Source organism: Chrysochloris asiatica, unplaced genomic scaffold, assembly GCF_000296735.1.
Source record: "Chrysochloris asiatica unplaced genomic scaffold, ChrAsi1.0 scaffold00117, whole genome shotgun sequence".
Lineage (NCBI taxonomy): Eukaryota > Metazoa > Chordata > Mammalia > Afrosoricida > Chrysochloridae > Chrysochloris > Chrysochloris asiatica.
In genome coordinates, this window is record NW_006408635.1 from 7581351 (window position 1) to 7607667 (window position 26317).

At 45.3% G+C, this 26317-nt stretch overlaps 1 protein-coding gene across 1 annotated transcript in view; it reads left to right on the forward strand.

Annotated features, from left to right (window-relative positions):
• The first annotated feature begins 5734 nt into the window (after positions 1–5734).
• Positions 5735–26317, forward strand: part of TULP4 (tubby like protein 4) — a 165260-nt gene continuing 144677 nt past the window's right edge. Inside the window, exon 1 of the mRNA XM_006868456.1 lies at positions 5735–5986. Within this exon, the coding sequence (XP_006868518.1) occupies positions 5735–5986 (252 nt within the window). The remainder of the gene's footprint in view (positions 5987–26317) is intronic.

The window sequence follows — 26317 nt, forward strand, 5'->3', positions numbered from 1 at the left end:
GCTCAGCATACAGGTTGAATAAGTATGGTGAAAGAATACAACCTTGTAGCACACCTTTCTTAATTTTAAAACATTCAGTGTTCCCATGTTCAGTTTGAACAACTGCCTCTTGGTCCAGATACAGGTTCCTCATGAGCACAATTAAGTGTTCCAGAATGCTTATACTTGACAATGTTGTCCATAGCTTGTCATGATCCACACAATCGAAAGCCTTTGCGTAGTCAATAAAGCACAGGTAAGCATCTTTCTGATATTCTCTGCTTTCAGCCAAGATCCATTGGACATCAGCAATGATATCCCTCGTTCCACGGCCTCTTCTGAATCTAGCTTGAATGTTTCGATGTTCTCTGTCAATGTATGACTGTAGCCATTTCTGTATTACTTTCAGTAAAACTTTCTTCACATGAGATATCAAAGATGTTGTCCATTGATTTCCGCATTCCATAGGGTCACCTGTCTTTGGGATGGGCACAAACACAGATCTCTTCCAATCATTTGGCCAGATAGTTGTCTTCAAAATTTCTTGGCAGAGATGAGTGAGTGCCTCCTGTGCCGCCTCACTTTCTTGAAAGATTTCAATTTGTATTTCATAAATTCCCGGTGCCTTGCTCTTTCCCAATTCCTTCAATGTACCTTAGACTTCCTCCTTTAGTATCATTGGCTCTTCTTGATTGTATGCTACCTCTTGAAATGATTGAACATCAACCATTTCCTTTTGGTACAGTGACTCTGTGTATTCCTTCTGTCTTCTTCTTCTTCTTCTTTTTTTGTTCCTTCTGTCTTCTTTTGATGCTTTGTGTATCATTCAGTAATTTGTCCAGAGAATCTTTCAATAATGGAAGTTGAGGCTTGAATTTTTTAATTTCCCCCAGCTTGAAAAATGCTGAGCGTGTTCTTCCTTTCTGGTTTTCTGACTCCAGATCTGTGTACATTTTGTGGTATTTGGCAGAATTGGTAATCCAAATTAACCAAAAGGCTCCAGGCAGTGAACAGGGGTGGGGCTAATGTATATTAAGAGTCCTCTGTCCTCTAAGACCCATCATCCCTGTCGGTTATTCAAATATCTTTCCTGGTTTCCTTCCTACTGAAGTTATCGTTGTGTCGTTATTTTATTTTAAAAGATGCTCCGTCTTTCAGAAGGAACAGACTTGTCAGAAAAGAGGACAGAATCTTGGGAAAGACCTTCCTACTTGCCTGCCTCTGAAACACCCTGGTCTGCAGCTGGGGAAGGCCACACTGGTGCTCAGGGACCAGGAGCCATCAAGTAACAATCCACTCTAAGACAAGTTATGCACTCTAAACCCCAAACCGCAGCTGCCTGATTGATTCCGATTCGTAGCACCCCTAGAGGACTAAGTGGAAATGCCCCGTAGGATTTCCAGAGTTGTCATCTTTACCAGGGCAGGCTGACAGGTCTTTCTCCCTTGGAGCAGCTGGTGGGTTCCAAGGGCTGACCTTTCCGTGAGAAGCCAAGCACTTAAATACTGTGCCAGCAGTGCTCCTGGGGCTAATATGTTGTTGTTTTTGTTAAGTGCTGTCTAGTCGATTCCAACCCATAATGACCCTGTATAGGGTTTCCAAGGAGCAGCTGGTGAGCTTGGACCAATAGTCAGTAGCAATATATAGTGGCATGGTACTGTAGGATAAGCACTGGACCGAAAGGTAGGTTTGAACCACAATGATGGTAGTTTAGACTCACCAGCTACTCCTCAGAAACCCTATATAGGGTCACTATAAATCGGAACTGACTGGAAAGCACTTAACAACAACATATAGTGGCATTAGCATTTTAGGGGTTGACTATGGCATGATTTCAGTTTTATAGCATTTGTTTTCATTCCCATTTCACCCCCTACCACTCCCAGTAAAATTCAACTTCCTAAAGGTTTTAGTTGTTGCAAAACGTTGGCTCTCTCCCACTCTCTCTCTATATAGCGGGACTGAATTAGGGCAAGTCAGTGAAATTCTGTGTAGCTGCTACCTTACTGCTGCTGACCTCCTTCCACAAACTTCTGGTGGCACTGTCAGGTAAGCACTGGACTGCTGGGTAAACATGGTCAACAGTTCTAATCCAGCAGCCACTCTGAGGGAGAAAGATGGGCTTGGGCTTCCAGCTCCTGAAGCTGTACAGCCTGAGGGTGGTTGTGCGTAAGAAAAGGCGGCTCGATGGCAGTGAGGAGTCGATGGCAAAGGCCCCTGGGTAGTATAAGCAGTTTGTAGTAGCACTTCAGGTTAACACGCTAGACTGGCTGCTCCTTGGAAACCCTATATAGGGTCACGGTGGGTTTGAACCGGCTCAATGGCATTTAATACTCCCACCACTAACCAGAAGGCTGGTGCTTTGAACCCATCCACCCATGCTGCAGAAGAAAGGCCTGGTTACCCACTTCCAAAATGTCAGCCACTGAAAACCCTGTGGAGCAGAGTCCTACGTAGGTGCACGTGGAGGGGGTTGTGAGTCAGAACCGACTTGACAGTAGCCGGCTAAGGACACGCTCAGCTCTCTGTCCAAGATGAGAAAGCTCTCTGGAAGCTGGTGTGTGGAGAGGGGAGAGTTCACATTCACTCAGTGGGTGCTCTGGGGGCCCTGCAGCAAAGGTGCGCTTGTAGTTGGGTTGGAAGAGTTGGGGTTGGCTTGGCAGGGGGGCGGGGTGGCATGAGGGAGAAACCAGAAGCACATGCTTACGGGACTGCGAGTGGTCAGTAGTGACACAGGCTACTCCTGGAGGATTTGGCAGAAGAGGACGGGACCAAACCCAAACCAAACCTAATTGCCATGGAGCCGGAGGGTGGCAGACAGGTTGAAATTAGATCATCAGGGGTCTTGCTGGTACCTGAACTTATGGCCAGAGGCTGTCAAAAGCTGGTGTCCAGAAGGCAGTGCTAGGATCTCAGCAGTAGTAGCAACATATTAGAGCTACAGACCTCTCCTTTGGATGCATAAAGTCAGTCTTAGCTGGGTCTCCACCTGGGAAGTACTTTTAAGGCTTTGATTTTCCTTGAATTGAGTTTGTGAAAGGTCACTCTGAAGTCCCTGAGAGAGTGTTGAATGTGGGGCATGACAAAGTGATCTTAAAGAGTCCTGATGGGGCGATGGGGCTGGAATGGCGACCGCAGGGTTCCACAAGACTTTCATTGCCAGTTGAGGACCCCCAGGAGGTGGGACACAGTGTGCTGTGTTCTGGGACCTGGCAGTCCTCACCAGAGGCTTTGAAAAGTTCTTGCTGCCTCATGTCTTCAGGGAATCTCCCTTGTTGATGATGAACAGGTCAGTTCAGGAATCTCTGAATTCAGTTCTGAAGGGCCTACTGATGTCCTGGAAGGGGGAGGGCAGGCCCCCATGGCAGAGTAAGGGAATTAGCTAATCAGGATACGCCAGTACCTGAGAAACAATCACACACACTTCACATGGGTCAGACTCCACACACTGTGCGTTGTCTGTAAGTGGGTGTGGGCTTACCTCTTACTGTTCAGAATTTACTCATCAATGGAACCAACTGCTCCATTCAGTATACAAGGTGGCTTCAAAAAGGGTGTAGGAAAATTCCATGATCTTCTCCTTCTATTTTCCCATGCATCTTACATTTCACAAATGAACAAAGCAAAAATATGCGATATACACTTACAAAATATACATGTACTCATTTAAATGTTCAAAGGGCACATTCTGCCAGCCAGCCTCCTGTGTTGATTACAGTGATTATTCTGCCTGACCCATGTCCCTTCCAGTTTTGTTGTTGTTGTTGCTTTATTTTCTTCTGTTCTTTTATTTTTGATACTTTTTTGTTTTGCAGACTTGAAGGACTCCAGGGCCTCCATGCCATGATCTGTCAGAAGGTTTCTGAAATGAGGAGGCAAGCAGCCGCTTCCTGGGCCAGCTGAAGAGTGAAGGCGGTGCGCGTGCTGACAGAAAGCTGTCTGTCTGTCCGCACACACACGCACGAGAAGACAGTCTCCCTGTGCACACGCGAGCGCCCCACAACCGATGAAAAGTCATTTCAGAATCCGATGGAGCAACCTGACACCACCGGGCCCAGGTGCCCGTGGAACGAAGCACGGTACTAGCAGCCGACTTTCCATATGGTCCTCGTGGGTAAAGAAAGTGTGCAAAAAGAAGAAGAAAAAATCAACACAGATCAGGCCTCCCAAATACCTCTCTGGGTTTAATGAAGGAGCTGCCGGGGGGTGTGGTGTCAGTACTGCAGGCAGCTTCATACCAAGATTTCGGCACTTTGGTTCTCAGTGGGTTTGATGATTTGGACAGATGTTAAAGTCTGGGACTGAAAAGTTCCTCCTGTGTGTGGTGATGGCTGGAGGAAGAAGGCAAGTTCAGGTATTATGGGACAAGTCTGAACAGTGAACTCATTCCTTTTTTGGCTTTTTTTTAGTTAACTGTACTGGAGCAATTTTAATTTATGGGTTCCCCTTTCCTTTCTTGCATCGATGGGACAGTATCTTACAGTAGCAATCGAAACCGATAATTGCAAAATAATTATCCAAGGGAAGCCAAGCCAAGTTTCCTTTTCCTGGAACTGTACGTGTGGTGTTTTGGAAACGACCTGACTGTGAACAGGAACGTGTCCAGCAGCAAAACGTTTACTCTTCAGGGAAGCTGTGGGCAAAGACGTGAGCCTTTGCTTGGGTTCTGGTTTGAAGGGGTTCTCTTCCTTGTTGAGTCCAAGAAGGTTTGGAGAGGTACGAGAGGAAGGTTACTGGCAGACTGAATTCTGTGATGAGTGTTTCTTGTCAAGAGGGAAAAATACGTGATCCTTAGACGTAGAAGAGGGGCAAAGTGACGAGGTGAGGGAGGAAGGAGACAGGGAAAGAATCAGGAGCCACCCTGAGCACACGTTTTGGGCTCTTTAAAAGCTGTAGACTCTTTCTGACCCTGCCTGGGGAAAGGACCTCCTTTCCGGCCTCCATGGCATGGAGACACGAGCCACCGGCGGGGCAGCAGGTGGACAGAGCGCAGTGTGCCCTTGGGACACCATCACCTGCTCAGATGCCAGGCTTGGCTGTGGATCGGGAAAGCCGTAGGATCTGGGGAGTATCCTGGATCTGAGCGGCGGCAAAGACGTCTTCTTTTCTTCCTGACATCTGGCCTGCAGTCTTCACAAGCTGGTTTGCTCTGCGCGCTTCGTGTGCCTTTTCCTCCCTTTATGCAATCTTCTTCAGCTTTAGCAGCAGGACTTGGTCTGGTCCCTAAACACGCTGGCCGAGAAGAATGATCGAGGACATGCTGCCTCTGCATCTGAACCCTGGAAGGAAACACCCCAGCCAGGGCGACTCATAAAAGCCTTACGTTACTTGAAATCTATGTATTTGCTGCCCTTTGTCTCTGGAATCATCGTACACTAAACTGGAACCTCAGGCCAAAAAAGAAAAACCGTGTTGAAGAAAAAGAAGACAAACGTGTTCCCTGGCCACATATTGGCACTCTTTCTCAAAGGGTCAGTTACCCCTCTGAGGACTCGAACACAGACTCGCACCCGGCGGTTTTTTAAAGCATCGTGCTTTCTCAGCAGACGGCCATCGTCTTTTATAGAGGCGTTTTTCTCACTATGCATTTGGTGGATCTTTGAAAGTACTGACCTTCTAATTCTGTCCAGGTTAGTCTTAGTTATAGGGGGAGCACGGAGGAGCAGCACCCCCCAAATAAAGAAACTTTGATGAGAGAAGTTGAATTTAGCTTTTAAACATTGCTTTCTAAGGACAGGTTCATCCCAGACAAAGTATGTACGCAGCGGTGGAACATGGGCCGGTCCTCTGCAGCGACTCAAACATCCTTTGCCTGTCTTGGAAAGGGCGTGTCCCCAAGAGCGAGAAGGAGAAGCCTGTGTGCCGGAGGCGCTACTACGAGGAGGGCTGGCTGGCCACAGGCAACGGTCGCGGCGTTGTGGGGGTCACCTTCACCTCCAGCCACTGCCGCAGGGACAGGAATACTCCCCAGAGGATCAACTTCAACCTGCGTGGACACAACAGCGAGGTAACCTTGCAGACTTGCTGGGGCCTTTTCTTTGATCCTTTTGAGATCCCCTCGGCTCCCCCATGAACACAAACATGCTTGTGATCTTCCCTGAGGGTGCCTGTTTTCCATTTCCCTGCACACAGTCTGGTTTGCTTTTCTGGAATCTTCACAGGGGGTGGAGAGCTGCCCAGCAGAGGAGCCCTGAAAAGGTTGATTAGATGGTCGTTTCACCCCACCTGCTATGAGGGCTGTGTCCAATGCAGAGGTCTCCTGCTCCCATATGAGAGTCACAGTGTCCAAAGGGGGGGACAATGTGCGATCCGCACCTTGCCTCAAACTCCTAGTTTGTATTTCTTGTACTTGAAGATGAATAGGGTAATTCACTGAGCAGAGGTGAATGAAGCCAGTCACTGGACCAGAGCCATAGTGTTGAGTATATTCAGTTGAGATTATGCTAGGCATTTATACATAATACATAGATTTCTCTGGACTTCTGAAACATGAACAGTGACATTATCTGTTGGAATTCATTCCACCAGCAGTTCCTGAGCAGTGCCTAAGTGTTAAAGACCCATTCCCAGGAGTCAGTCCCACCTCCTAGCAAGCCTCTAGTGGAAGGTACTCTGTTTGAAAGAAAAGTACCATAGGTAATTTGTAGCAGAGGTATATATTGTAAATAAAAAAGGTGACAGTATTCATATTTCACTTGTCACCGGCATACTTGAATGTTTTTTAATGAGGACTCCATAATTATTTTAGACATCTTAAAACATCATTAGATGTGGTAATTGAATAGCTGTTGTAAAGGGCAAGAATTTTTTGAAGTATAACATACAGTGGGGAGCGTGGTGGCTCTGTGGGAGAAGCATTGGCTGATGGTCGAGCCCACTTGCTGCCCTACGGGATGAAGATGAGGCTTCCTGCTCTGGCAAAGAAACCTCTACAGGGTCAGTATGAGTTGGAACGGACTCCACGGCACTTAACAATATGTATTAGAGTGTACCCACTCAGTGACGGTTTGCCTGTGCAACCCCCCACGTACCCTCCAAACACTGTCAGATACCCAGCAGTTCTGTCCCTCTGACAGGCTCCCAGGCCCCTCCCCAGCCTTGACGCCCTGCCCACCGAGAGGTGCTCCACAGATGGACTTCCCGGGAATGAGTCTTTTCACGCCACACAGGGTCTGGGCGATGTGCCTTGGCTATGGACACTCTTGGTCTGTTCCCGGGTCAGAAATGTCCACCTTAGTGCCAACTCCCACTTGCCCTTTAATACTCCGTAAATTTGCCCTCACGTTTTCATCAGTCACCTTTACTTGGCTCATGTGCAGCTGTTAGATCATTAAGAAGTGTCTGAGCCCAAACCAAACCCGCTGCCAAACCCACAAACCAACCCCCCAAACCAAACCCTCTGCCAACAAATCGGTTCTGTCTCATTGTGACCACCCTCCATAGGGTTTCTGAGGTTGTATGTCTTTATGGGAGCAGAAAGCCTCCTCTGCGCCCATGGAGCAGCTGGTGGGTTTGAACTGCTGAAGTAAAACTAAGTAAGAACTAGGCACCTGTTCTGATGTACCTCCAGATTCCAAATTAGGAGTGGACCCTGGACTGCCTGCACCACAGTTGGCCCCTTCTGTTGCTGTTGGGCATTGGAATCACTCCCCGTTTGAGCTGTTTGACTAAAGTTGCTATGAAAATCTGTGTGCTTGTCTTTGTGTGGACCTGTGGACTTCTTTCCCCTGGGTGTATGTCTAGGAGTGGAGTTTCTGAGTCATTGAGTGGGAGGTGTATGTTTAGGCTTAGGAGAAATTGCCAAGCAATTTCCCAAAGTGATTGGGCCATTCTACACTCCTACCATCATTGTGTGAACACTTCCGTTGTGAAGCAGAGAGCATTTTCAGGTATTTTTTTCCCCGGTCTAAGTGTAATATACTAAGAAACTGCTTTTGAATTTGAGGTTGAATCCTATTTTAAAACAAGCAGTTTTATGCAAGAAATGAGAATCTTTTTCCGATACTTCTCTGTCGACTACATGGAGGGAGATACACACATGTGTACATAAATATGTCTTTGAGGGCTACTTCAAAAAGTTCATGGGAAATTGGAATGAAAAGATAATGGAATTTTTCCGTGAATGTTTTGACACCCTCCTGTACTACATATGAATAGTGATCTGTGTTTACTATCTTACTGTTGTGAAGTGCTGTCAAGTTGATCCTGACTCGCCACATAGCAATCCTGTAGAGGCTTTCCAAGGCCATCCATCTTTACAGGAACAGAAAGCCTCATTTTTCTCCCGAGGGGCAGTTCATGCCTACCTTGTAGTTAGCAGTCCAGTGCTTATTCTACAGCACCACTTTACAGAGATACTGCTCTTTCTCTGTAATTGTGAAGTAGACACTCTCTTAGAAGATGCATTCGTTTTCTATTGCTATGTAACAAATGATCACAAAGTTAGTGTCTTTGAACAACACTTATTAATTAATCCAACTTTTTATTGTGTTGGGTGAAGTTTACCGTGCAGACTGGTTTTCCATCCAACAATGTAGACACGTTTGGTGACACTGAGTGCCGTCCCCAGTGTAACAGCGCTCGTCCTGCTTCCGCCCTGTGTTTAGGGTTCCTTTTGTCTTTCTTTCCCAGCTCTTCTTGCCTTCTGAGTTCTATCGCTGGATGGATGCTGCCCTTTGATCTCGTAGGAATGATTGTTCTAAGGAGTACATACTCTGGGCGGCCCTGTTCACCGTCTGTTGTTTGGCTGAAAGTCCATACCCGGGAGTGGCCTTAGTTCTAGGCTTGAAAGGTGTCTGAGGTTCAGAGTCTCAGACGAGCAGTCTTCATCAGACCAGTAAGCCTGGCTGTTTCATGATTTTGGTTTTGTTCCACATTTTTCACCCACTCTCTCTCCATGACCTCAGGCGGCCTTAGTACCCATCCCTCACGTGGCGTGGTGTAGCTGGGGAACATGGCATTGGCTGGGGCTGCATCTGGCCTGCGGCTCAGGGGCTTCGTCCATACTCATTCAAGCTGTAGGCAGAGTTCTGCTCTTTGTGGTTTAGGACTGAAACCCTCAGCTTCCAGAGGCCGCCCGCTGTTGCCTGCCCTGCGGCTTTCTCCATGGCAGGGCAGTTTGCTTCCTCAAGGCCATCAGGAGAGCATCCGCTGTACCTTCAAGTCACTCTAACGGCTTTTCACCTGATTAGGTCAGACTCACTGTACTCCAGGGAAGGGAATTAAGCAGGTATTCACACCAGGGCATGCGCTTTTAGAGTTGTGCTTACCACAAAAGAGGTGACTCCTATTATGATTCAGAATCGACTTGAGGACACACAACAATGACGTTTCCCCCAGACAATGATCTAAGTATTTCAGTATTGAAAATAACCTATATGATATTTTCCACTTTGAAATTTTACTTGAGTTAACAAACTGAAATTGCGGCCCAGTGCATTATCCTGCAGCGCCAGGCCAGCACTCCAATCTTAGGATGACAATAGCTAAAATGTATTGTGTGGCTGCCAACTAGGGTAACTGTCCTGGTTTTCTGAGATGTAGTAGGACTTTCTGTGGTAAATGTCCATGTCTGGGCATGATTGGTGATCCTGCGGCCTCTTCTTCTCATGTAGTGATTACAGTAGACTTTATGGTGGGTTACAGGTAAGGACACGCTGGCTTATAGACGTTAAACAACTTGTCTAAGTTCATGCAGTTTGTATGGATTAGAAATGGAATTTGTATCCAGGACTAAACCATTTTTCGTCAACTTCTCCTCCTCTTTTCTTTTTTGAAAATTAATTCGAGTTATTTAAAAATCTGTGTTCTTGTCTTTTTAGAATTCATTTGATTTCTGTTGTTTTTGAGAATGTGCTTAGTAGAACATGTACCAATGCAACAGTTTGTACAATTCAAATTGTGCCACCATTCTCTCCTTCCTTTTCCAAGTTTTTTCCCCCCATGAACATAAACTCATGGTTCCCTAAGTTTCCTATGTAATCTTGAAGGTTACTGTTGTCAGTGTGATCTCATCTTGATAGATCTTAAAAGAACAATGGTCAGTGCAGACATTCCTTTCCCTTTTTATTAAGGAGAAAAGGAAGATTTTCATATTCTGTTAACTGCGAGGCTGTATCTCTAATGCTGCACCAAAACTTGACAAGGGGCAGTTTCTTAAAGATTCAAGCCACATGAATAAACATTTTGTACTATGACGTGAAAATCAACTGTTCTCTTGCACCGCGAATGGAATTCTAGCCCTGCGTAATTTGTAATATCACTTGGAAAATAGTGGCTCACTGAGTAATGCAGAACTTCTTAATGTTGGCCTGTGACCTTAAACAATGTCCCAGCATTCACATTTGCTGATGTCACCACCTCTGTCATTTGAAGAGAGGCTGTGAAGTTCATGGTGGCAGAGAAGTGTTCTCCATCATCCTAATTTTTGTATAGGAGCTTGAATTTCTTCCTGGCAAGACATACTGTCAGTTGTGTTTTTGAAATGACAGACAAGGCAGACAGTCTTTCTTTACTAGTTAAGCTGAACTGTTGTTTGGTTTTAAAACTTCAGGAGATATTTTTGGTTCTAGGTTTAAAGATGATCTCCACACAACAGTCTCAAAGATTCATCCAGCTTCCATGGCTCCAGAAATCTGAAATCCATGAAAATTTGAAATTCTGTTCTGCAGCTCCCCCCTTTTGATCAGGATTCTGTGGAATCTCTGATCAAAATGTTCAGTAATCATGGTGCCGGGCGCTGGTCTCAACGATTGTTCACGGAGATAGTTAGCCATATATTCCCTGTCTAGGAAAAACACGCACATGAAAAAGCACTATTGTGATACATAGTGACTATGTTAGGGGACAGGCTTGGGCTAGCGATTGTCTCTGTGTGCAGTTTTCTTGTCTGCATTTCTTATAGTGAGGAGTCCTGAGGTAGTGCTGTAGGAAAAACACTGGACTGCTAACACAAGGGCAGTGATTCAGACTCACCTGCTACTCCTTGGAAACCCTGGGCAAGGTTGCTGTAAGTCTGAACTGACTTGACAGCACTTGATAGCAACACTGTATTGTTTCTGAGACTGTTTATCTTTACGGGAGCAGAAAGCATCGTCTTTCTCCCCTGTGGTTAGCAGTCCAGTGCTTATCCTACAGTGCCACCAGAGCTCTGCACTGTGATCAATGCACGCAGGAAAGTGCACACAGTGACAATTGCTAACCCGCCTTAGCCCCCTAACCCTAATTAGGACATGAGTTGAGTATACGTGGGCTCTTTTTGTTTGTACCGTCTTCTAGCTACCCCTCCTACTATTCCCAAGGCAGTTGTTGTATCTTGGCTTTTATTTTATTTATTTATTTGTATTGAGTTAAATATAAATTCACTGTTGTGGAATCCAAGGGTTCAGAGAGTTTGGAAAGTATTTTGGTAACTAATTGAATGGCACCACCTGACCTGACCTGCGGGACGTTTTCTTCTCCTTTAGCTGCAGAAATACCTGTGTTGTATTACAGCTGTGGCCCCAGACCCTGCTGGTGGATATTAGGTAATTTGTGACCTAGGCCTTGTAGTGCTTTCCTCAAATTAAAAAAATTAGAAAACATCCCTGGCCACAAGGATGTTGGGTAAAGAATTATGAGCTTGTTTCTTCACTTCTGGGAATCATGAAAAAATTCCTCAAAGAGTTTTCTCTGTTTTTCTTTTCCAGGAAGAACGCTGTGTCAGTCACATCTAGCTATTGCTTAGGGATAACTTCACTTTCTTGCCACCACAAGCAAAACCCAAACAAAAACACCTGGCTCCCCATCCGTTGTTGTTGTCAGGTGCCATCGAGTCGGAACCGACTCATAGCGACCCCATGCACAGCAGAACGAAACTGTCCGATCCTGGGCCAACCTCACTACTGCTGCCACACTTGAGTCCATCAATGATGCCACCTGGCCCATCCATCCCGTTAGGGGTCTTCCTCTTTTTCTCAGACCCTCCACCCTACCCAGCATGACATCCCTCTCCAACGATTGTTTCCTCCGGACAATTTGTCCAAAGTATGAGAGACGAAGCTTAGCCATCCTGGCCTCCAAGGAGCACTCTGGCTGCACTTCTTCCAAAACAGATCTATTGGTTCTTTTGGCAGTCCATGGCACTTTCAGCATTCTCCTCCAACACCACAACTCAAAGGCATCAATTCTTCTACGATCTTCCTTATTCACTGTCCAGCTTTCGCATCCATATGAGGCTATTGAAAACACCATGGCCTGGGTCAGGCGCACCTTAGTCCTCAAGCTGACATCTCTGTTCTTCAATACTTTAAAAAGTTCCTGTGCAGCAGATTTGCAGTCCCTCAAAATCACAGTCAGGGAGCCATTGCAAATATTTTAAGTAGATTTCTAGCTGTAGAATCTAATCAAATTGCAGGTGTCGGCTCTTGTAATTTGCTGATTTTACGCCTGAGTTTCAAAAAAGATAATGGGAGGGGTCATTTGTTTCACAAGTGACTAGTGTGCAAATGTTTTTACAAACTTTTCTTAAGAAATGCACTTAATTCCATTTTTAATGATAAAGATTATTCAGTTATGTAAGTTGAAGCTGATAAATAAATTCACCTGGTAGGCTAGTTTGCTGTTCTCAGTGTGTGTTCTCTTGTTAGAACTATGCAGTGACACACTGTTGTTGTTGTTGTTGTGTATTGCTCCCCAGTCATTTCTGACTCATAGCTTCCCTGTATAGGGTTTACAAATAAAGCCGTCAATCTTTGCCGGAGCAGAAAACTTTTTTCCTGAGGAGGGGCTAGTAGACTTGAACCTCTGATCTTCTGGTTCTCAGTCTAGTGCTTGTCCCCAGTGTACCTACAGTAACATGATGTCCACTATATTCTCTGGAGTGAAAACAGATGAGTAGAATTCATAATCTTAATAAATAGCTTACATTTGATAACTATGCCGAGTTTTCTGGGCGTGTGGTCAGAGTAGGCTCCTGAAAACACCTCTTACAGAACACGACCAAAGAACTGCTGCCATTAACCAAACCAGCCTTCCCTGGCATTTGGGACAGAAGATATCCTTTGACATCTGTTCCAGGCTTCTCTTCTGAGACCTTGTGTTCTTGTTAATAGCATGAAGTCAGTTTCGACTTTTAGAAACCCCATGTGATAGATTAGAACTGCCCCCTTAGGGTTGTCTAGTCTGTCTAGGCAGATCACCAGGCATTTCTCCCAGGGAGCTGCTAGATGTGTTTGAACCACCCAACTTCTCAGCAGCCAAGCGCTTAACCATTGTGCTACTAGGGCAGACCTGAAACCTTTGATTGTTGTTGTTGTTAAGTGCCATCGAGTGGGTTTTAACGCATAGCGACTCTGTACAGGGTTTCCAAGGAGCAGTTGGTAGGTTTGAACTGCTGACCTTGCAGTCTGTTAGCAGGCCATTGCTTACCATACAGTGCCACACACTATATAACCTTCTCAGAGTTACTGTCCTCCTTACGCTCCGAAGCACAGTGAGGACTCAGGTCTCAGTAAAGAGTTCTTTTAAAAATGTCTCCAGCAGGTGGACACACCTGTCATGTTAACTATGTTCAGAAAACAATGACCGAGGATGGTTTTTCTGTGGGAAAACACCTTCTTACAGATACTGTGGATGTCATGCACACTCGTCATGGTTGGTGGCGATTTTTCATTTTCTCCACGCAAGAGCAGACAGACAGGCCTACGGGTCTGGCAGCATGTGCTCCCTCACAGGTGGGTTCACACGAGGAGTCGGGGCTGTCCTGGCTCCCTTCATTGGTCCTGTCTGTGCCCTGAGCAGGCCTTCCTGGAGCAATGGGCATGCTTTGTCTCAGGCATCTTCTTGTCTGTGGGCTCCTCGGGAACCAGGAGGCTCCTGTTATCTGCAGGTGCCTGATGTAGTGCTCCTGGGCTGTCAGTGATTATTAACGGAGCTGGAGAAATCCCAAAGAGGTCAGGAGCATATGTGAGTGTCACATACAGCCTGTCCACAGAAAGAGCCCAGGTACACCCCTGGACAAGTCTGCCAACTTCCCAGGGAGTTTTTCTGGTGACAGTCCTAACCCAGGCTTGGCTGGGAGGACCCCTCGTGGCACAGGGTCAGAGGTTCAAACCAACCAGCTGCTCGGAAGGACGCCATCAAGATAGACAGCCTGAGAAGCCTTATAGGGCTGTGCGTCTCTGTCCTGTGGGCAGCAGTGGGCTGGGGTTGACTGGTCCTCACTGGAGGTGGGAGACAGACTGCTCATCATTCTGTATGCCTGTTTCTCTGGGGAAGTCTTGCTTGCTGCTAAGTGCCGCGGACTTGGTTCTGACTCATAGAGACGCTGTACAGGGTTTCCAAGGAGTGGCTGATGGGTTTGAACCATCAGCTTTGTGGTTAGAAGTTGAGAGCTTATCCTACAGCACCAAATCAGGACTCTTGGAATGCCTTGAGGACTAACATCATAGGAGTTCTAAGCATAGAGACTAAAATGGAAATATGAATGTGATCGACGGCTGAGAGATCTTTAAGGCTGTCTGTAGGTAGTGGGTTTGCTTACCGAATTCCAGACAAGTAGCATTTTAAAGTTGAAATCTGAAAGGATGATTTAAAGTTGAAAAAGATCATGTTAGTTGTCCTAAAATGAACTCTGCGATGAGGGTATTAGTGTAGAAGAGATGTAATTGTTTGTTTTTTATTTAAGTCTATGTCTCTTACTTGGAGCACTGGTATGGTACTGTAGGATTAATGTTGGACTGCTAACTGCAAAGTTGGAGATTCAAACCCAACAACCGCTCCTTGGAAACCCTACACAGGGTCGCTATGAGTTGGAACTGACTTCATGGCACTTCACAGTATCAACATCTCGTTTTATAAAAAGTAGGTGCACAGTAACTAGGTAGCATGTCAGTGACGAAGAAGGACTGAACTCTAGTGTTGTGTTCTCACCTGTCCACACTCCCTGTCAGGTGGAGAGCAAAAACTGCCCTTCGTCCCCGTGGACTTTAGGGAGGATTGCAGTCCTCTCCTCGCCCCTTTGTTTTACTGTCTAAGTGGGTCCATCTGCTGGAAAGGGGGTCGTCCACATATTCCCGGATATGTTACTTAAAGTTTCTGTTCTCTTAATATTTCACCTTAATTCCTTTCATTTTCCTCTCAAGCTCCAGTCTTCTGTCATTTTATTAGAAGGTTATGGAACTGGGGGGAAAGTCTGGTTCTCCACAACTGAGCACAGTTGTTGGGATTTAGTTAGCTAGGATAGTCCCGTCCCTATTTGGTTACCGTGCTTGCTTGGGGTGGATGGGTAAAAGAAACAAGTTGAATCTTAAACCACTTTATTCTTGTTTTGTCAGCTCCAGTAGAAACATAAAGCTGAAATCAGGTATTAGGATGTGGTATTAGAATTACCTATTTTAATCTGTGAATAATGACACCAAAATATGATCTTCTGTTTTTCTTCCCATTCTTTAGTTTTCAAGGGTGATTAAAGTACTCTTTGGGGAAAACAAAAAACAAAAAACCTCTAGTGGAGCCCTAGTGTGGAGCTGTGGGTTAATGCAATGGACTGCAAGGTCAGTTTGAATTACAAGGTCAATGGTTCAAGCTCACCAGCCGCTCCTCAGAAACCCGGTCTATACAGGATCTCTGTGAGTCAGAAGTGACTCAGCGGAGCTTAAACAACAACAACAACAATGCACTTTAATCAGTTTTGCTCTCTCCTAAAAACACTATATGTCCTATGTCACAAGTGCAAAAAAAAAAGCTGTGTGATTTCTAGAAGACGAGAATGCTGTCCATTGCAGTTTGGTCTTAGGTGTCCATTCTGCACTGCACTGTGAGTCTGGGCTCCTAGGTGGCTGCCTCCCCTACTATCTGTAAGGCCAGGACCCCTGGTGGGAGAGCCCATTACTGTGTCTCCATCGCTGCATGACAGATGCCAGCCTTCTGGAGCTTAGGAGAGATTTGGGGGCCACTTTTGGTTTAGAAATACGTATATGGGATTTAAAATACTAAAGAATGTCTACGGAGCTTGGAGCTTTGGTAGCGTAGTGCTTATAAATCAGGCTGCTAACCTCATGGCCAGCAGTTAGAAACTATCAGCAGTTCCGTGGGAGAAAGATGAGGCTTTGTGCTCCCGTAAAGATTCACAGCCTCGGAAATCTTGTACAGGGTCACTATGAGTTGGAACTTGACTCCGCGGCACAGAACCACCACAAGAATGCAGGTGCAGTAGAGACTCCGTGTGTAGTGGCTGCCAGCGGTGGACGCGTGGCTCTCCTTTCATGATGGCCTGTTCGGCCTTTGTGCTTTCGGTGCCTGCTTTTGCAGATTTCAGGATGTTCTAGTACTTAACTAGCTGATAGCCAAATCGTTCAAGTCACTAGTTTTGTTGTTGTTGTGAAGTGTCGTCTAGTTGGTTCTGACCCATAGCGACCCGGTACAGGGTTTCTGTGGGTGGCTGGTGGGTCTGAACCACCAACCTTGTGTTAACAGTCCAGTGTTTATCCTACAGTGCCACACCTGGACTCTGGTCACTAGTTTACTCTTGGTTTCATAGAAACAAGCCCTTTTTTGAAAATCAAAACAATGCTAGTTTTTGGAAAGGCCTTTGAAAATACTGAAGTGCCGTGTCCGTGGATGGACTCTGAAGACACCGCACGGCAGACCTCAGGCTGTTACTAGGCTCCTCAGCGGTTCCTTCCTCACCACGAGGCCAGGTTCAGTGTCCTTGATTTGTGTTTCACAGTTAGGATTTGAAGATGCATGTATATCCAGCGGGTCTCTATTGCAGTCTGTGTGTAAAGTCAGTCCTGCGTTCAACTGGTCTGGAGCTCCCTGTGAAGTGATGAAAGTCAGGTGTGTACCTGGATATCTCTTGCTGCACTTTATTAGGATATTCAGTGAATTAGGGGTGAAACTTCCCTTCGCCTCTGTGTTCAAGATCACCGTTAAGCTGGGCCTTGAGATACTGTTGGAGTCTCAGTAGTTTCCCTTGTGATGCGAGAAGAGTAAACTGAATTCTGAGCAGTTGATGTGTGCGGTGCCCTGGCCTCTACCTGGCGAGTTAACGTTACTCAGCTGGGCAGATTGAACTCTCGCCTCCCCAGAGAGATGCCTGGCTAGTGGGTGCCCAAGGCCAGGACCTGTCCGTTTTGCCCGCTCTTGAACAGTCAGTCACCCTCTTTTGACCGTATTCGTGGTCTGCGTCCATAATTACATGCTGTGAAACATGTGGTCTTTACTGGGGCTTCTATTCACTCAGGCATTCTGTACTTGGAGCAGTTTCCATGGCCAAAGGTCTTGGTAATTTCAATTTCTGCAAACACTCAGCTAGGCCTTTCTGGTTGATTGCACCCAGCATGTAGCTGTTTTGCGTTTGGAAAGTTAACATAAGCGTGTGCTGTGACCTGTCTGAAAAACAGAGACTGGACTAGTGCTTTAGCATTCACGATTCACCTTACCAGGCTCTCCTGGTGATGTAACCATCTGCATCTCTTTATGTGAGTCTATGTTAACACTCTGGAGTCCTGGTGTGGTACTTGTGGCTCTGTGGAATAAAGCAGTGGACCACAAGGTTGGTTTGAACCATGAATTCGGCAGTTCAAATTCACCAGCTGCTTCTTGGAAACCCTATACAGGGTCGTTATGAGTCAGAACTGACTCGACGGTGTTTGACAACAGTAACAACAACATCACAACATGCTCAGGAGCCCTGGTGGTGCTGTAGGATAAGCACTGAACTGCTAATCACAAAGTTGGCAGTTCAAACCCACCAGCAGCTTCATGGGAGAAAGATGGGGCTCTCTGCTCCTATAAAGATATATAGCCTCAGAAACCCTATACAGGGTCCCTATGAGTCAGAATTGACTTGATAACTGTAATACCATTTCCGCCTTGAGATTTAAAAACAGCTTTCCTGTATTCCCCCTCCCCAAGAGAAAAGATACTCCCTGCTGGGAAACCTGCCCTGTCCACACAAGTACCTTGAACTCAGAGAAGAGGGGCTGCTAGTTTGTCCGTGCAGTCAGTGGACCAGGGGGCATGAGGAGCTCTTGGCTGCCTTGAATATGGCTTCAATGATGTCTATAACAGGTTCCAAAGCCCTTCAGACTCTCTGTAACTTTGTGCTGATACATTTTTAGTATATTATGAGTGAAACAGATGTTGGAGACAGACCTGCTAGCATGGTTTCCTGGGTGGAAAAGGGAATAAAAGAATCCTCAGAGTGATGGGGTAGAGACGTGTATGAATGAAGTCTACCTGATCCCTTAGTGATGCCTTTCAAAGTTCCCCGAGTACACTCCATTTTCCTGGGGGGCTGTCTTCTGGCCAGTCATGAGAAGTTGGGTGGTGGGTGCCATGCTGGGGCCCCAGTGGTGGGAGAGCCCCCTGTGGAAGGTGGACTAGGAGGTTTCCCTGCTGTAAGCAGTGTGTCCGAGAACCAGGACAAGAGAGGCAGTGCTCCTGCCCAAAGGTGCCAGCTGTCAAAGATGGGTCCCATTTGGGTGGGAATGATGTTACCACCCCCACCGTCCAGTGGCCAATGCACCATGCCATAGAGGCTTGCATGCTGCTACAATCCTGGAAACTATGCGGCCTGTATGTCAAACACTAGCAGGGTCTCTCACGGGAGACAGGGTTCACCTCTAAAACTAGGAAGACAGGCTCGACACCCTTCTTCAGTGGGTCGGAACAAGATATTGTCCAGTACAGTGCTGCATGATGAGCCCCCTAGGTTGGAAGGCCCTACACAGTAGCCGAAACAGTGGACCCAAAGGTGCCAACGATTGTGAAGATGGTGTGAGACAGAGCAATGGTTCGTTGTGTACAACATTACTGCTGCGGATGACCATTACCTTATGATGTGTGTCCGTGATTCTTTGTGAGATTTGTGCCCATCATTTTGTGTATCCTCAATCCACGTCATGTCAGCTGTGTAGTTTTGACTCCACCACACAGAGGGTGCATCAGAGCTTCAGGGATGGTGAGGAAGTCATCCAAGGTCACAGAGCTAAACGGCGGCCTGGGATTTGAACCCATGCCTGTGTGCCTTCCCTTCTGTAAGCCCACAAGAATCTCCATGTGCACCTCCCGCAGCACCCAGACACCTTTCTAGGATGTCTCTCCGTATCTCCCCATGTGTCCCCATCTCCTGTTTCTCCAGCTGCCACTTCTCCATGGACCCAGGGCTTGGGGTCTGGGTTTCGGCCCCTCAGCAAAGCGAAACATTTTCAGGCTCCCTCTCCTTTTTTTTTTAATTTTAAAGTTTTTATTGTGAACAGTGATGGTTTACGTGGGAGATGGTTTTGCACCATCATTCCATTGCAGTGATTACAATCTCCTCTGTGCATCATCATTCAACAGTATTTGTTTCTATTCCTTCTGGGTTCTGTTGTTGTTGTTGTTGTTGTTTTTGGTGAGGGGGATGTACACAAAAACATTCAGGAATATACAATCATTTACACCAAAGGACACATTCTGCAAGCCTACCTCCTGGCCACCAGCACACAGCCTTTTTCTTTCCATGAATCTAAAATCCTCAGCTGTTCCCTCTCTTCATGTCCTCATCTCTGCCTCCATCTCTGGTGTCTATGCTTCTCTGGATAATGTACCGCATTCTGCTTGTGCTCTTCTCCCATAATGGTCCTAGGGTCTTCTGTTTCTGGATTATAAAATTAACTACTCCTCCATTTTTGTTACAAAACGTCTACCTTTACAGTTGTGACAGTCATAATTAGTCATGATAACTACTCACTATTGAATCATAAGAATTTTATCCCCATCTCTTTTAACCAGACCCATCTAGACAAGATGAAAACTATTCAGTGGGGACTCTGTCTTCCCCTACACACTCTTAAACTAAACTCCCTCTTGAAAACTTGTAAGCCAGTCACTACATGCCTTTATCACCCCCTTATTTTAAATAGTCAATGTCTTAAGTTGCACATCCCTATCTACCCTATACACAGAGGGGGTAGGATTGATGCTTGATGTGAAGACTCCTTCCCTCTCAGTTAGTACTTTGAGCTACTACATCCATAAGTATAGATTAAGTTCATCAAATTGTAGCAATTTACACTTGTTTCCTTTATCAAAAATTGCTTTTTTCTCTTCTTGTAGTTCTGATTATCAAGCCATCGAGGCTAGGTCAGTTGGGTACTGTCTGCAAGTTTGGGTGTTCTTGTGCATCGCCCCTCACTTCATATCAGCTGGATGCTTCACTCTGAGCTCTAGCCCTCTGTGGCTATGTCCTTGTCCATGAACTTAGCGGTCCCCAGGTCTTACCACACTTCAGACCAACTAGCCCTTCTTCTTTTCTCTCTCATCTCCAGGTCAACAAGAGTCTATGGAACATGATTGAACTCAGCCCATTTCTTCATTGCTGCCTTTCCCCCTCTTCTACTCACCAGTAGACCAACATGGTCGTCAGAAAGCTTACATGCCTGCTTATGTGTTCCCTTTGAGTTTCAGTCCTGGAAGGGGGTTTGTTCTTCAGGGACTTGATTGCTCGCCTTGATGGCTCCTCGGTGAACAACTTGCTCGTTCTTGTAGTGGCCAGACTGCCATTTTTGTTTTGGATTTTTCCTGCTGCTTTTTCTTTTAAGAAGTATCTTCTGTTCCTCCATCTGTTCCAGGCTGGTCTGCTTGTCCTTTCTAGTGGGAATGTCCTACCCAGATGGTTCTGGATGGGACTCAGGATTCCACCTAAGGTACTATACTCTGCAAAGGCTCCAGAAGAGGCCTATTTCACTAGGCAAGTTCTAGAATCCCTTTTAGGTATTCTAATCAGTTATAGGCTGAAGATGGGCTTACAAGCTTTTTCTAATCATGTTTCTCGATGTTCCTTTGTATCCAACTCAAGTATCTATTTTACAATAGTAGGCAAGGGAAACCAATATTCGTAAAGACAGTCAAGCATCTTAACATTGTTTCCTCTCTTCAGAGTATGCCTCGATCCCTGTATCACAGAGCCCTGTTGTTCCAAGGTTGAGCATACATCACTATTTACTTCTGTCCTATTTAGCCCATGCAAACCTACCTCAGTGTTCCCCTATCTACCTTCTTCTTCCACCCCCTCCCCCTTCTTGTGTATTGTTCTTCCCAGCACCCAAACTATGTATGATGTGTTTGTCCCCTACCCTGTATGCTACTGTCCCTTCCCTCCACCCTCACCCCTCCTCACCCCCCCAATGGTAACCAACAAAGAACTTTCTTTTTCTTCTTTTTTCCCCCCATTTTTGTATGGGTACCTTTCTTAAAGCTTTTACAGTAATGGTCTTATGAAATATTTGTCCTTTTGTGACTGACTCATTTCACTCAGCATAATGTCCTCAAGGTCCATCCATGTTATGTGATAGCTAACAGCTTCCTTGTTATTCTTCATGGTAGCATAATATTCCATTGTGTGTATATACCAAAGGTGGTTTATCCATTCTTCCATTGATGGGCACTTAGTCTGTCTCCTCTTTGCTGTTGTGAACAGTGTTGCTCTGAACATTGGTGTGCATATATCTACTCGTGTTATGGCTCGTATTTCTTGTGGATATATGCCAAGTAGAGGAATTGCTGGATCATAAGGTATTTCTGTTTCCAACTTTATGGCTCTTTTGAGGCGATTTCCCAGAGAAGGGTCAGCATCATTTGTATTTTGACATCTTAAATCACACGTTTCCTGCAAAAGGGTTTGTTAAAGGCTCCTAGAGGCATTAAATGTAGATTTATTTTTCCCTGAACAATAAACAGAACAGAATAGCCGTAATATTTCATTAAGAAAATAGAATTCATCAGAATAATGGTGGTGTTCATTTTTCCCCTTAACCATTTGTTTCGTGTGATTGCTTTCCCCACCTAATAGAAATAAATGATTCACATCGGAAGGTACTAGAGGCACACAGGGAAGCACTGTCTGTCTGCTGGGTGTATTTTTTGGGGAGCAGGGGGACGAGGATACAGAGAGTGATTTTTTTTTTTTTTTTTTTGGTAATAGTCTCCCAGGGAAGTAGCTTGAAGTTACATCACATTAGAATGAGAGTGAGTGAGATTATTACCAAAGTCCTGGGCAAATAAATAGTTCCTTAATGCTATAACCTGCCCTCAGGGTTTATTAGTAGGTGGACACCTGGAGTTCTGAAGTAGACAGCTTGGATTTGAGCCAAGCCACTTTCAGTGTGGAGTCCTGGTGTGGTGCTGTGGGTTAATGCGCCAGACTGCAAAGCCGCTTGAACTGCAAGGTTGGCAGTTCAAGTTTACCAGCTGCTCCTCGTAAACCCTACAGAGGGTCGGAATTGACTGGATGGCAGTTAACAACAACTTTATGGGTGACTTTGGCCAAGTTACTTCTACTTCTTTGTGCCTTGGTTTCATTATCTACATGGAAGTGATTATACCTGCCCCTTAAATTGGGTTGTTTTTTAAAGTGCCATGGAGTTGGTTCCAACTTACAGTGACCTTGTATAGTGTAAATCTCTGTGTGATCAGAAAGCCTTATATTTCTCCCGTGGAGTGACGCATGGTCTCAAACCATCAACCTTGTGGTTCTCAGTCAGTAGTGGGGATTAAATGATAAAATGCTTATCCCACACCTTGAGATGGAGTCCAGGTGTGGTGCTGTGGGGTTATGCACTGGACTGCCAAGCTGGTTTGCTCTGCAAGGTTGGTGGTTCAAGCTCACCAGCCGCTCCTTAGAAACCCTATACAGGGTCACTGTGAGTTGAAACCTAAGTACAACACTTAACAACAACAATAACAACACTTTGGGATATAAAAGCACTCAAGTATTACTTCCTGTTTCATTGTCAAACTGTCTTCCTTGTTTTTTTTTCACCATCTGTGGCTCTTTCTTAGAAGACCACAGCAGTGGAGACATGACCCCTCTGTAGAGAAGCTTCCTCCTAGTGGCTCAGTGTGGGGAGGGGAGGGAAGACAAGGCAAGTGAGGAGTCGGGGGAAGGTGAGAGGTGTCCAGGCTGGGCTTGAGTCTATTATTTAGCCTTAGGATTCTCGGGTGTCGGAAACCTAATTTATGTGTTCTTAACTTGTATCTGAAGAATTCATGCCTTTGCATTATGGTGTCGGCAAAGAAAACAGAGTTATCAGGACTGCCAGAAGAATGAATCCATCTGTCGTAGGTAAAAGTCCAGCCAGTGCTCCTTACCAACGAGGATGGTGAGACCTGGTCTCATGTACTGTGGCCCAGGAGGAGGGACCAGTCCCTGGAGAAGGGCATCATGCTTGGTAAACAGTCAATGGAAAAGGGGGAAGGCTCTCAAAGAGATGGGTTGACCCAGTGGCTGCAACAATGGGGCAGGGCTGGCCAGTGTTTCATTCTCTTGTGCATGGGGTGGCTATGAGGTGGAACTGACTTGACACTGAACAATGGTAGGATACTGAAGAGCCAGTCTCTGTCTGTGCCTTGTCTGTTCTCTGCATTTTATACAGAGTTTATCAGCCTTCTTGCTTCTACCCAGAGCGACAGAATCTGACTCCAGGTAGCCATGGTCCTTCACATCAGACTTCTAGGTGTAAAGAGGTCACTGGATCCTTAGGGCACTGGGCAGTAGGGATCACCTGTTAATAAGAGGGTTACATCTAGAAGTCAGTGGAAGCCCCGTCTCTGGGCTGTTGCATAGGATAGGGTGGAAGGGGGTATGAGCCCATGAGAACTTGCACTGGTCTACAGTTTGGTGTTTCTAATGGGGCTTCCCACATGTGTGACTCTGAACTTCAGAAACATGCATGCTGTGCATTTTGCCCACTGTTGTACTGCTGGTGTTTTGATTAGACCTTCTGGAACCTACATTTGGTTTCTCTTCCTCATTATTGCTGTTTTATGAATTCTCATGGACATGTGTGGTTTTTACCTCTTGGCCTAGTTATATTGGGTTGACTACAATATAGAGGAGATCCTTTCCTGGGGCGCTCGGTCCTGCAGCAGACTCAGTCAAGCTCCTTTTCATCCTTTCGCAACCCTCCCCACTGCCCCCCAGTCTGAGTCCTCCAAAAGTGAGTTAAGAGAAGGGCCCTCGCATGTGTCTTAGCATTCACTATACTTTTCTCTCTTTACGTCTTCCATTTAGAGTTTAAAGAAGAGTTTATTAACCAGACCCTTCCTTTACACTGGAAAGTAAGAAACCCTGGAGGCTCAATCCAAACCCGTTGTCACCTTCTTTATTCGGTGACTTTATATATGAGAATCTGTGAGTTAATGGTTAGGACTTGAGAAGTTAGTTTTGTTCAGAGTGAACTCAAAACCAAAATTGTATAAACCATATATCATCAATTCATTCACTTGCTGTTGTCCCAATTTTAGATTTTACTTATTTTACGTTTTTTTTGGGTAATTCACCATAGGTGGCATTTGTGGCTAATTAGAGAATTAAGCTATATGTAATTTGGTGTTAAATTTTCCTTTTATCTTAAATATATTTAAATGTTGTTGTTGTTGTTACGTGCCATCGAGTCAGTACCAATCCATAGCAACCTTATGAACAGCAGAACGAAACACTGCCTGATCCTGGGCCAACCTCACTACTTTTGCCATGCTTGAGTCCATTGATGCTGCCACTTGGCCAGTCCATTTTGCTGGGCGTTTTCCTCTTTTTCTCTGACCCTCCACCTTACCAAACATAATTTCCTTCTCTAGCGACTGGTCCTTCCTGACAACATGTTCGAATATGAGAGACCAAGTTTGGCCATCCTGGCCTCCAAGGAGCACTCTGGCTGCACTTCTTCCAACACAGATCTGTTGGTTCTTTTCGTAGCCCATCTCCCGTTCAATATTCTCTAACACCATAACTCAAAAGCATCAATTCTTCTACAGTCTTCCTTATTCACTGTTCAGCTTTCACATGCACATGAGGTGATTGAAAATACTATGGCTTGGGTCAGGTGCACCATAGCCCTCAAGCTGACATCTTTGCTCTTCAACATTTTAAAAAGATTTCGTGCAGCAGATTTATGCAATATGTCGTTTGATTTCCTGACTGCTGCTTCCATGAGTGTTGATAGTTGATCCAAGAAGAATGAAGTCCTTGACAACTTCAATCTTTTCTCCGTTGATAAGAGTGCTGTTTATTGGCCAAGTGGTGAGAATTTTTGTTTTCTTTACATTGAGATGCAAACCATACCGAAGGCTGTGGTCTTTGACCTTCATCAGTAAATATACTTAAATAGTAATAATGAAACAGTCGGTTATCTACTTTATGTTCAGGATTGAAATGACTTTAGGAGAGTTAGATCTGTAATATAAATTGACATACTTCAAGTGCTTATTTTAGAAAGAAAGAGAAAATCGGAACCACATACGTAATTTAAAATTTTTCTAGGAGCTTCATTGAAAAAACTATGTTAAATAAAATTAATTTTAACAATATATTGTATGTTGTTGTAAAGTTTTGTTGAGTTAATTCACCGAAGTGACCCTGTATGGGGTTTCCAAGGAGCGGCTGATGACTTTGAACCACTGACCTTGTGGTTCAAACCAAGTTTTCAGTCTAGTGCATTATCCCGTAGCACCACACAAGAACTCCAAATATATTGTATATAGCCCAGTATATCCCAAATAGTACCATTGAACACACCATGGACTGCCAGAAGAACAAACAGGTCTGTGTTGGAAAAAGTAACCAGGATGGTGACACTCTCATACTTCAGACATATTATCAGGAGGGACCAGTCCCTGGAGAAGGATATCATGCTTGGTAAAGTGGAGGGTCAGCGAAAAAGAGTGAGACCCTCAACGAGGTGGATTGGCACAGTAGCAGCAGCTGTGGGCTCAAGCTTAACACCTGTGAGGATGGCACAGGACTGGGTACTATTTCATTCTGTTGTTCATAAGGTCTCCAAGAGTCGAAACTGACTCCTAACAACAACAACAATACAGATTTAATTTCAAAATGTAATCAACATAAAAATTATGAATGATGGCATTTATGTTTGTTTTTATATTAAAATTTAGAAATCTTCATTGATGCTAGCCGCAACTCAAGGCTAATTTTCTACATGAGGCCAGGTCTGTCCTATTGACCTGTGCAGTTTTAGAGAGGTCTGGCTTTTTTGGAGGACTGTGGTGGTGGTATCTGCTTACCCCAGAGATCTTATTAATACATGGCTTAGAGCCTTGGGTAAAGACTGAAAATCGTATTTGGAAATAATTTCAGATTTACATAAAAGTCTAACGAAAGTACAAAGCACAGTCACCATTTACTACAAATCCCTCAGGGCAAACCTACTGCTTTATTGTCGTTTTCACTCATGCCTGAGTGTGCTGTCTATGCATGTACTCCAGTGTGTACCTGTGCATGTATATGCATATATATATATATACATATATATATATATAAGGAGCTCTGGTAGCGTAGTGGTTACGAATCGGGCTG